Source organism: Geotrypetes seraphini, chromosome 2 (assembly GCF_902459505.1).
Source record: "Geotrypetes seraphini chromosome 2, aGeoSer1.1, whole genome shotgun sequence".
In the NCBI taxonomy this organism is placed as follows: Eukaryota; Metazoa; Chordata; class Amphibia; order Gymnophiona; family Dermophiidae; genus Geotrypetes; species Geotrypetes seraphini.
The window spans coordinates 1,592,768-1,606,010 of NC_047085.1; the positions used below are offsets into that span (position 1 = coordinate 1,592,768).

The window sequence follows — 13,243 nt, forward strand, 5'->3', positions numbered from 1 at the left end:
ATTTAAAGAGGTGCTGCAGTTCTGGAGGAGGCCAAAGCCCAAAGTGTGTGTGCGGGGGGAGGGGGAGCAGGAACCCAAGCCCCCTCACCCCATCATGGCTTTTTCACTGAGTAAAAGTGGTATTACAGTCTTTAGCTTAATAAGCTTTGCAGCTAATCTTCCAAGGTTGGGATGAAGATGGATATTATAATAGTGTCCCTGCAGTAGGGAGGGGATTTAATACATCAAACGTAGATACGGTTAGCTTATTTTTTTGCAAATGGGAATACCCAAACACTTAACTCAGATGGTAGAGAGCCTATATGAAAAATCTTTCCTTGTGTGTCTGCAGGGAAGTGTTGGAGAGTTAGTAATTTCTCCTGTCTCTTTGCAGGTGGTGTTGTGATCTTTGCTGTGAACTCCTTGCTATACTTGAACCAGAGTGTCCCACCCTATGGCGTATCATTAAACAGCTTGACCAATGGAACAACAGCATTCCCTTTGCGTGAGAAATTTCACTTTCTGTTGTAGTCTGTCTGTGTGTGTGTGTGACGTGGAAGGATGGAAGGAAGATGGAAGAATGAAAGCTGGGTGTCTTCTTTGGAAGATGGAATTTAATTTCTAATAGATACACTGCTGTTCCCGGAATGGAACTGCTCAAAAGTGTCCACTGTGGAGGAGAGGATGTGGGAATATGAAAAGTAGGTGTAAACGAGAAGGGCACATTTGGGTCCAAAAGGATGAGCGAGTCTGGAACGGAGGAGTAAAACAGTGTGTGATGGCATGTGAGGGAGGTGTTGAGAGAGAATTGGATGCTTTGTGAATTCTGAGGAGGTGTGGAAGGGAAATTTAAAGGAGAGAGGAGGAGTATGGAAGGGAGGTTTAAGGAAAGAGGGGGGTACGCTGTGAGGTGGAGTCTGGAAAAGTGTACGCTTTGGATGAGCTCATGTGGAGGGAGAGAGCGGTGTGGGTAGAAGGGAGATGTAAAAGATGTAGGAAAGATGGACCATCGCCTATCCCCGGGCCCACTAGTCCCCCCCTCCCCCCCGATATGCTGGCAACAGAGACCGACAATCAGTGTCTGGAAAAATATGGTCATTTTATTTGTCTTGGCTAGTAAATACTAATACAGTACTAATTATGCAGTTATACTTCATATTACTAAGTGCTGAGACAAAAAAACAACTTCTCTTTCTAATAAAGTTAAGTCAGAATACCTGATTGCTCGACTCACACTTCTAAGCAAAATAAACACTTATCTACCCCAATCAGAGGCTTGTATATACACCAATGTAAATATATTTACCATTAGGCACTAGTTCTATTACCAACTGCTAGAACAGTCAACCGATTGGAAAAGAACACTTTTCATACCTATACCGAAGAAAGGTGATGCCAAGGACTGTAACAACTACAGAACAATTGCATTAATTCCACACGCCAGCAAATTATTGCTGAAAATAATACAATGAAGGCTCCAATCATACGTTGAGCAAGAACTACCCGAAGTTCAGGCTGGTTTCAGAAAAGGTCAAGGAACAAGAGACATTATTGCCAGTGTTAGATGGATATTGCAGAAAAGCAAAGAATACAAAAAATAATAATAATAATTTATTTCTTGTATACCGCTATACCAGAAGTTCGAAGCGGTTCACAACAAAAAATACATACAGTCAATATCTAAAATACAGAATCAACAGCCAATATCTAGATACAAAATAAAAACAGTCGATAAAAAGGATACATCTGATAAGATCAATAAAGTTAAGACAATAGCACAATTAAGATGGAAAAACTGTTAAGAATTCATGATAGATTAGGCAGTAACATGACTAAGAAGAAAACATGTCAAACAAGCGTGTTTTTAGTGATTTTCTAAAATCAAAGTAAGAAGTGGCCTCAAGTATTCATTTTCCAAGCCATGTATTCAGTTTGGCGGCCTGGAATGATAAAATTCTGTCAAAGAACTTCTTGTAATGACATGATTTAAAAGAAGGGTAATTAAATAGGTTTATTCTACGAGTACTCTTATTAGAACAATTCAGAAAAAACTGAGAGGCAAGGTAATCGGGTAGCATCCCAAAAACTGCTTTGTAAATAATGCAGGAAAACTTGAACAGAACTCTAGACTCCACTGGCATCCAGTGAAGTTTTTGATAGTAAGGGATATTGTGTTCCCATTTTTTTAGACCAAAGATAAGTCGAACCGTAGTGTTCTGGATTAGTCTTAATTTTTTGAGTATTTTTTTATAAGCCCCTAAATATATAATATTACAATAATCCAAAAATACTCAGAATGGATGTTTGTACCAGTAGACGGAAAGAAGGTTCGTCAAAAAATTTCTTAATAGTGCGAAGCTTCCATAAGACTGAAATACATTTCTTAAACAATAGATCTATGTGTTTTTCCAGGGTCACTTGTTTGTCAAGAGTTACACCTAGTATTTTTATGGATTGTTCAATTTTATATTCTCGTCCGCTCACTTGAATCAAATTTTCTTTTATCCTTTCATTGGGATTTGTTAGAAAAAATTTGGTTTTTTTCAGTATTTAGTTTAGTTTTTTTTTTTTTTTAAATTTTTATTTATTAAATTTTCAATTATTACAATAATAGAATTTCAAGTAATATAATTAATTATTATATATCATTGTATCTATCATTAATACAACATTAATTTATACACAGTAAATATTATAAATTATATATAATCAAAAGTTATAAATCCCTCCCCATTTTTACAATTAATAATTCCAAAAATTATGCATAACCCTCCCCATTCCTATATAAGTACTGTGAATGTGCTAAGAAGTCTAATCATTAGAATAATTAGTCAATGGTTGCCAAATTTTCATGAAATTATGAAGATTCCCATGTTGTAATGCTAATACTTTTTCCATTTTGTAGATATGACAGACAGAGTTCCACCAGAACGTATAATTTAATTTGGTATAGTCTTTCCAATTTTGTGTGATTTGTTGCATGGCGACTCCTGTCAATATTAATAGCAGCTTGTTATTATTTACTGATATCGGACTCTGAGTTCTCATTGCAGTGCCAAATAGTATAGTATCATATGAGAGTCCTACATGGTTTTCTAGTAATTTGTTAATTTGGGGCCAAATCAGATTCCAAAAGGCATTTATACAGGGACAAAAAAAAATTAAGTGATCTAAGGTCCCTATTTCTATTTTACAATGCCAGCATCTATTGGATCTAGTATTATCTATCTTTTGCAGGCGCGTAGGGGTCCATAACACTCTATGTAATAAAAACATCCATGTTTGACTCATAGATGCTGACTTTGTAGATCTTAATCTCCAGGACCAAAATCGTGGCCATTGAGATGCAGAAATTGTCTGTCCAATCTCAATACTCCAAATATCCCTGAGACCAGTTTTCTTTTTTTTATTTAAAAATCCATAAATCAATTTGTACCATTTTGCGGCTTGGTGACCCAAGAAATCCGCCTGGAAACATAAAACCTGCAGACTATATTGAGCATTAAGATTTTTCCATTCAGGGAACCCTACCTGAATGGCCTGCTTCAATTGCATCCATTTAAAATATTGTGATTTATTTAAGCCAAATTTATTTTGCAATTGTGAAAAACTAAGCAGTGAACCTTCTGAAATGACATCATTTAATGTTCGTATGCCTGCACTTATCCATTGTTTCCAGACGATCTTAAATCCGCCAATCTTGATCCTGGAGTTTACCCAAATAGATTGATTTAGTGATTTACAAATTGGATCTGGTGATTAGGTTATTTATATATCTTAATGTTTTCCAAGTGTCTAATAAAATTCTGTTATCTTTGTATCTTCTAGGCATTGTTATACTAATTAAATGATCTAAATGTAATGGGAACAGGAGCCGCCATTCTAAATATAGCCAATCTGGTACATTCTCCATGAGATCTGGGAGGATCCAATACATACCTTGTCTTAGAATATAGGCTTGATGGTACCTATAAAAATTTGGAAAATTTACCCCTCCCTCCACAATTGGTCTTTGTAAAGATACTAAAGCAATTCTGGGTCTTTTCCCAATTGCATCCATTTAAAATATTGTGATTTATTTAAGCCAAATTTATTTTGCAATTGTGAAAAACTAAGCAGTGAACCTTCTGAAATGACATCATTTAATGTTCGTATGCCTGCACTTATCCATTGTTTCCAGACGATCTTAAATCCGCCAATCTTGATCCTGGAGTTTACCCAAATAGATTGATTTAGTGATTTACAAATTGGATCTGGTGATAGGTTATTTATATATCTTAATGTTTTCCAAGTGTCTAATAAAATTCTGTTATCTTTGTATCTTCTAGGCATTGTTATACTAATTAAATGATCTAAATGTAATGGGAACAGGAGCCGCCATTCTAAATATAGCCAATCTGGTACATTCTCCATGAGATCTGGGAGGATCCAATACATACCTTGTCTTAGAATATAGGCTTGATGGTACCTATAAAAATTTGGAAAATTTACCCCTCCCTCCACAATTGGTCTTTGTAAAGATACTAAAGCAATTCTGGGTCTTTTCCCAAACCAAACAAATTTTGTGATAATATTGTTTAATTTTTTATAAAAGGACCCCTGAAAAAATATTGGTATCATACTCATTTGATAACAAACCACAGGCAATATCATCATTTTAATTGTTTGAATTTAGTTTTACTTTAAAAGCAATCATCCAGAGTTCAATTTGATTTAGAATGTTAGCTAAAAGATTAATAAAATCTGACGACAAACAAGTTAATGGAATCACAACTGTGATGTCATCTGCATAAATATAAAAGTTGAGCTTTAGGCTTTGCAGCAGATTGCCCGGTGAAATGAGTTAAATATTGAACAAAGTCGGAGATGGGGGAACCCTGAGGTACCCCACAGATGTTGTTCCAGCTGTAAGATAAATTGCATCCTTGAATACCCTATAAATCCCTGGAACCAATTAAAAACATTTCCTGTAATACCAATGGATTCTAGACTATCCGGTAGACTATACCTTTGCTTCATTGACTACAGAAAAGCTTTTGACTGTGTGGATCACAATAAACTATGGAGAACTCTAGTGCAAATGGGAATACCCAAACACATAACTCAGATGATAGAGAGCCTATATGAAAATCAAGTGTGGACTTGAGTTGATTAAGCAATATTTATTTTCTTATATAAATTGGGGGGGAAAATTTTTCTTTGTTGTAAATCACTTTCTGTACAAGTTAAATCTTGAATTGAATATTTTGAAATGTATAAATAAATAAAGAAAAAAAAAAAGAAAATCAAGCAGCTGCAGTGAGAATTGAATACGGCAACACTGATTGGTTTCCAATAAAACGTGATGTCAGGCAAGGATGCATCTTGTCACCGTATTTGTCCAACCCGTATGGTGAAACCATCTTCAGAAAAGCAAATTTGGAAGAAGAGCATTGGTTTCAAAGTTGGTGGCAGAAATATAAACAACCTGCACTACGCAGATGGTACAATGCTCATCATTAGCAGCAAAGAAGACATGCTGTACCTACTGAGAAAAGTCGAAGCCGAAAGTCATAACATGGGATTAGAACTGAACATAAATAAGATTATGAACACGGAAAATGATGAAGGTTTTGAGCTTGAAGGAGATAGAATAGACATTGTAAAGGATTTCAATCTTGGCTCTTTTGTAAACAAAGAAGCAACTAGCAGGGAGAAAATGCTCCACAGAATAGCACTTGGTCGCTCTTCAATGAAGGCTCTCAACAAAGTATTCAAAGGCAAGGAGGTAACACTCCAAACGAAGATCAAACTTGTCCACACACTCATTTTCTCTTCTGAGCAGGGACCGACTATTGTATGTTAAAATGTATAGCACTTTAGAAATAATAAATAGTAATAATAGTAGTAGATGCGAAATTTGAAAACTACAGAAACAAGAGAGAAAGAAGATTGACTCATTTGAGCTTTGGTGCTGGAGAATGATTTTAGGTGAATGAAGCTTCTGGGGCAGAGTATAGGGAGAGATAGTGAAGAGCTGCAGAATGAATACACTTGTAAGTCAGTAAAAGGAGTTTGAACTGTCTGCAGAGATGGACAGGGAGTCAGTGAAGCAATTTGAGGAGAGGGGTAATGAGAGCATAATGTCACCGGTGGAACCTGAGGTGTGTAGCGCAATTCTGAACAGATTGAAGGGGAGAGAGAAGGCTTAGCAGAAGACCTGCGTGAAGGACATTACAGTAATAAGGAGAGATTGGATATTAGCAATTTTATTACATGACAGCTGGTTTGGTCAGACAGTCATGCAGAACTTGTTTGTTGTTTAGAATCCAGCTCCCCTGCCATCACCTCCCCAGGCCCATTTTTTATTCTGTCCCAGGCTGCACTATCTTTATCTTTCCTATCTGGATATTAATGGATTTCCTTTCAGTATTCAATTGTTACATTGTAAACCGCTTAGGTTAAGGACAAATGTCAGGAAGTTCTGTTTCACACAGCGAGTGGTGAGCGCTTGGAATGCTCTCCCAGAGGAGCTTGTGGCGGAGACTAGTGTTCAGGGTTTCAAGCGCAAGTTGGATGCACACCTTCTTGCAAATCATATCGGGGGATACGGGAAATCCGGGTCTCCAACAGGGAGCACCTAACTGGGCCTCCGCGTGTGCGGAATGCTGGACTAGATGGACCTAGGTCTGATCCGGTGAAGACGTTTCTTATGTTCTTAAATGCGGGAGCGATATATATAAAAAATCTTAATAAACATAAACACCTCCATATTGCATGTGTTTATTTCTCAGATTGTATGAACTTCAAAAGTCAAGCTTCGGGGAGGGGGGGCACTAGTGAGCTCTAGCACGGATGGCAGCCTAGAGGACGAGCTCCTGAGGAAATAACGTTAAACCATCGAAAACCATCATTTACCTTGCTTTTTTTTTTTTCAATATTTCTACCATCCGTCCTTGCCTAAATATGGCAGTGTCAAAACCGGGCAAGCAAAAAAGTGTGGAACTTGTTTCTCCTCATAAAATAGCCCCGGCAAATCTGAGGATGAGAATTCAGCCATTCTGGAGTAACTGCATGGCATCAAAGAATTACTTACTGAAACCAACCACAACATAGCTGAAATGAAGGCTCATCATTGGTCAAAGGTGAATTTTCTAAAGCTGTCACCCGAATCGAAGTTTTAGAAACGAAGGCTGCAGCGACACGAAGGCTGCAGCAACAGATGAATCTCTTAATCCGCCAGGCCTCGCGCACAGCACAGCTAGAACTTGCGCTGGAGGACACTAACAACAGGGCGCGGCGTAATGGATTCCATATCCTTGGCCTAACGGAAGGCAGGGAATCCTGTGACCTCGTGGAATTCCTGGGAGCACTTTTACCGCAAATTCTAAAGCTGCCCATTACACCGAAACTGGACTTTGACAATGCATTCCGAGTACCTCACCAACGACATCAATCAACCCGCTATCCGCGCCCGATCGTGGTAAATATGCTGCGTCACATAGAACATAGAAACATAGAAGATGACGGCAGAAAAGGGCTACAGCCCATCAAGTCTGCTCACTCTGCTTACCCACCCCCTGTCTATGCCCTAATGACCCAATTTCCTTATCTTGACCCTCTTAGGGATCCCACATGGGTATCCCATTTATTCTTAAAGTCTGGCACACTGTCTGCCTCGATCACCTGCACTGGAAGCTTGTTCCAATGATCAACCACTCTCTTTGTGAAGAAATACTTTCTGGTGTCGCCATGAAATTTTCCGCCCCTGAGTTTGAGCGGGTGCCCTCTTGTGGCCGAGGGTCCCTTGAGAAAGAAAATATCATCTTCCACTTCGACACGTCCCGTGAGGTACTTAAATGTTTCGATCATGTCTCCCCTCTCCCTACGTTCCTCGAGAGTGTAGAGCTGCAATTTGTTCAGTCTCTCTTCGTACGAGAGACCCTTGATCCCCGAGATCATTCTGGTGGCCGTCCGCTGAACCAATTCAATTCTGCGCACATCTTTACTGTAATGTGGCCTCCAGAATTGCACACAGTACTCCAGATGAGGTCTCACCATGGCCCTGTACAACGGCATTATGACTTCAGGCTTTCGGCTGACGAAACTTCTATTGATACAACCCAATATCTGCCTTTCCTTAGATGAAGCCTTCTCCACTTGATTGGCAGTTTTCATGTCTGCACTGATGATTACTCCTAAATCTCGTTCTGCTGAAGTCCTAGTTAAAGTTTCTCCGTTCAAGAAGTACGTCCTGCATGGATTTCCGCTTCCAAGGTGCATGACCTTACATTTCTTAGCATTGAAGCCTAGCTGCCAGGTTGAGGACCAACTTTCCAATGTAAGCAGGTCCTGCGCCATATAATTCTGTAAACTGCATTCACTTACTATATTGCATAGTTTGGCGTCATCGGCGAATAGTGTTATTTTACCTTGAAGCCCTTGAGTCAGATCCCCTATGAATATGTTGAAAAGGAGTGGACCCAGGACCGAGCCCTGCGGCATTCCACTGGTCACCTCCGATGTTTTAGAGAGGGTACCATTAACCACCACCCTCTGAAGTCTGCCACTCAGCCAATCATTGACCCATGCAGTTAGTGTCTCTCCTAACCCCATTAATTCCATCTTGCTTAGCAGCCTGCGGTGTGGGACACTGTCAAAAGCTGAAGTCCAGGTACACGACGTCCAAAGACTCTCCCAAGTCCAACTTTCTTGTTACCCAGTCAAAGAAGCTGATGAGATTGGATTGGCAGGACCTACCCTTGGTGAATCCATGCTGACTGGGATCCCGAAGATTCCCTTCATTCAAGATCGTGTCCAATTTGCTTTTAATTAGTGTTTCCATGAGTTTGCACACTATTGATGTGAGACTCACTGGTCTATAATTCGCAGCCTCTGCCCTGCAACCCTTTTTATGCAGAGGAACGACATTAGCTAATTTCCAGTCCAGGGGAACTTTCCCCTTACTTAGGGAGAGATTGAATAGCTCAGCCAACGGTTTCGCCAGGACATCGCTCAATTCTCTGAGCACTCTTGGGTGCAAATTGTCTGGTCCCATGGCTTTGTTCACCTTGAGTCTTGCCAGTTCACTGTAAACTTCACCTGGTGTGAACTCAAAATTCTTAAACGGGTCTTCTGTGCTTTGTGTTGCCTTCAACTGCGGACCGTGTCCCGGTGCCTCACAGGTGAAGACTGAGCAGAAGTATTCATTCAGTAGTTCGGCTTTATCGGAATCTGCTTCCACGTAACTTCCGTCCGGTCTTCTAAGGCATACTATCCCGCCTGTGTTCCTTTTTCTGTCACTAATATACCTGAAGAAGGATTTGTCCCCCTTTTTAATGTTTTTTGCCAGAATTTCTTCCACTCGAAGTTTTGCCTCCCTAACTGCCATTTTGACCGCTGTAGACCTGGTCCTACCTTTGCCTCTCTTTTCTCCGTGCGCTTGTAGGAGAGAAACGCTTTTTTCTTCTCCTTATTGAGGTGTGAGATCTCCGTGGTGAACCATTGGGGTTTATTGTTTCTTTGTCGTTTATTTACTGATTTTATGAAGCGGCTAGTTGCTTCATGTATTGTTGATTTCAGTGTTAACCACTTAGCTTCTACATCATCGGTCTCCACTTGGTCCTGCAGCGTCCGATGGACGAAATCTCCCATGCGTGTGAAGTCTGTGCCCCGGAGTCACAATCATACCATGCTGATAATGCAGCATGCAAAACTACATGGCCCGATCGTCTTAGAAGGCAATAAGCTGCTTTTCGTGCCAGATTTGTCAAAAGAAACGGCGAAAAGAAGGAAGCAGTTTCTGGCTTACAGACCTACGCTGAAGGAAATGGGCGCAAAGTTTGGCATCCTCTTCCCAGCCTGCATACGGGTTACTTTAAGAATAAAACCACCGATTCCCCAAACCCGCAGAATTAGCGGAATTCATTGAGTCTGTACAACCCTCGGCTATAGATAAGACTTGAACACTAACCTATTGTCTATTTCAGTTTTACCTGCTATTGCTCTTTAACTGAACATTGCTTGTCTGGGTCTGTATTTCAATGTATTTTTTGCTGATTCATATTTAGTTAACTCTGAAATGTTTTGAATATTTGCTGCACACCTTTGATGGTTTATACTTATCACTATTTATTCCTTCTTGGGGCCCGGTTCCCTGGGCTATTGGTGCTGATCACTACTCCCATAGGTTATTGTTAGCTCATTTGTTAACCAGTTGTTCATTACAGTCTGTGCTATGTTTGTTCTTCTTCGAACACAGGATGTTAAAAATGAATTACTGTTTTATCCATTGTTATTTTCATGATGCTATATGCCTTGACTCTGAAATGTCACCCTATGTCCATAACATGCTTTTCCCTTAACGTTAAGGGGCTACACAACCAGATGAAAAAGACCAAAATACTACGTTATGTAGAAAAGTTTACACCAGACATCATATTGCTGTAAGAGACGCATCTGTCAATGTTGGAATCTTCTAAACTGTCTTGGAAATGGTGCCACCCTGTCCTGTATTCAGCAGCAGTGCACAAAAAGGGGGGAGTAGCCACCCTCATACGTCGACGACCGGACTTTACCATCATATCTCACACTGCAGACATTGAAGGCAGATGGCTGACAGTTCGCTTAAAAATCAATGGTGACTCTATCACTATCATTAATATTTACGCCCCCAATGTGGACTGTCCTGCGTTTTTTGATGACTTAGCTAACATGATCACATCTACTGGAGATCCACATGTCATACTGGGAGGTGACTTTAATTTAATCTTGAATCCTCTGGTGGACAGACAATCTACTGTGCCCTACAGGAAATCTAGATCTTGGTTTAAACTACAAGAAATTCTGGCACAACTGAAATTGGGAGATCCCTGGAGAACATTACATCAGACGGACGCTGAATACACCTTTTTCTCTGCTCCGCACGCATCATATTCAAGAATAGACTTCTTTTTGATAAGCTATGCTTTAATGCCAAAAGTTGTCACGGCAACAATTGGTGAAATAGTTGTGTCGGACCATGCTCCCATACTCCTCACTTTTCACAACCTCGGTGTCAAACTCAATAAAGGAGCTTGGAGATTTAATTCTAGCATGGTGTAAGACGACCTATTTTTGACTGAAATGTGACATCATATTGTAGATTTTTTTGAGATAAACAAGCCAGAGGATACATCTTGGCCTACTACTTGGGACTGCTTTAAGGCCTTCATACGAGGCATGATTATTTCCTACACAGCACGCCGTAGAAAGCAACTTGCTGAACAAGAATCTGCGCTGCAACAGAAATTGAAGATGGCAGAAGATTACCACAAACAACATCTGAAGGACGCAGATTCCTTAAACTCCTTGAGGAAAATAAGATTTGAATACAATTTATTTCTTAGCTCTTCTTCTGCTAAGGAAGTCTTCATGAAATTAGAGCACTATTACACTACTGAAAACAAATATGGGCACCAACTAGCTGAATATATCAAAATTAGGTCTGAGCGCACCACGATACCGGCTATCAAAGATGATATTGGCAACCTTTGGATGAACAGCGTTGACATCTCACAATTTCGACAATTTTATACCACTTTATATTCCTCTGATACGCCTGATACCTCACTCTTTGATCCTTTCCTCGATGCTTTGCCTCACCCTACCCTCACGGACAAGGACAATGAACTGTTATCATTGCCTTTAGATGGGTCACAAATCACGGAGGCTTTACTCTCAATGGCTAAGAAGAAAGCGCCCGGACCCGATGGACTCACCGTCAAATTTTACTTGGCGTTTCAGGATTTTCTAATTCCTTTATTATTACAGTTATTTACGTATCTCATTGCCACAGGAGAAGTCAAAGGAACATTCACAGAGGCTACAATTATAGTGCTTTTGAAATCTGAAAAAGATCCCTTGGATGTCCGGAATTATAGACCTCTGTCATTGATTAACACAGATTGGAAGATCTTTGCTAAAATATTGGCCATTCGTCTTCAATCGGTACTTCCTGCAGTAATCCATACTGATCAAAACGGCTTCATGTACGGTCGTCTATCCTCTGACAATACAAGTTCTTTTCTCACATTATACATCAGGCTCAGCATTCCTCCGCTCTCCTGGTAGCGGTGGCCCTAGATGTTGAGAAAGCCTTTGACCGTGCTGAATGGTCCTTCTTATTCCACGTGATGCAATGGTTTGGTTTCCATGAAGCCTTTATTGATATGGTACGAATCCTCTATGTGAATCCTACCACCAATTTACGAATCAATGATTCTTTGTATGAACCTTTCCGACCAACCCGAGGAACAAGGCAGGGATGCCCTCTATCCCCCTTATTGTTCAACATAGCGTTGGAACCTTTATTGATCGCTATCAGGTCGAACTCACACATCAAAGGATTCTGACTGGGGACCTTTCAGGCGAAACTCTCCGCGTACGCGGACGATATATTACTTTATTCTGAGCCTGACTCTTCACAATATATTTCTTTCCATAGCAGACTACGCCAATGTTTCTGGCTATAAAACTGAGATCATGCCACTTAATAATTCAGTGTGTTGTGACTCATTGAAACAATTTGGCCTGAAACTGACTCCTAGGAAACTGAAATATTTGGGAATACTATTTGGCCCTTCCTTGGAAGAAACCAGTAGCTATAATGCGGATCTCTTATTCCAAATTGCTAGAACACTAACAGAACGTTGGTCTCCACTAAAATTATCTTGGTGGGGGAGATTGGATACCATCAAGATGATACTGATTCCTAAGATAAATTACATCCTTTCTATGATTCCTCTCCTACTACCACCAAAAGTGTATACCAGGTTGGAATCAATCCTGGTCAAATTCCTCTGGAATCGAAAAACACCTCGCATAACTTTGAAAAAATTGAAGGCAGCCAAGGAATCTGGAGGTGTGAACTTTCCTAGTTTTTATGAATATCACTTGGCTTTTCTATCTGGACAAGGATCGAAATGGCTGCTAGATTGCCCACAAGAACGTTCTCCTTCCTGGCTTCTTTTTGAACGTGAACTGCTCACTGAAAATCGTCTGCAATTTTTGCCGTTCACAGCACCTCATGCTAGCGTTGCTCATAATGCCATCTTATCTTCCACCAAAAAAGCACTACAAGCAATAGACGAAATTGCGGACACTAAGTGGAATTCAACATTACATATCTCAATCTGGAACAACCCGCATATCAGGATTCAAGGACAGTACATTGAGTGGAAATCTTGGATTAAGGTGGGCATTTGGTCTTTGAACCATCTAACAGAGAACTCTAAATTACTGCCGT

General features: G+C 40.1%; 1 protein-coding gene across 1 annotated transcript in view; it reads left to right on the forward strand.

Annotated features, from left to right (window-relative positions):
• The window catches only part of CPSF1 (cleavage and polyadenylation specific factor 1), a 406,695-nt gene that overhangs the window by 71,423 nt on the left and 322,029 nt on the right, over nt 1-13,243 (forward strand). Inside the window, exon 9 of the mRNA XM_033933046.1 lies at nt 374-484. Within this exon, the coding sequence (XP_033788937.1) occupies nt 374-484 (111 nt within the window). The remainder of the gene's footprint in view (nt 1-373; nt 485-13,243) is intronic.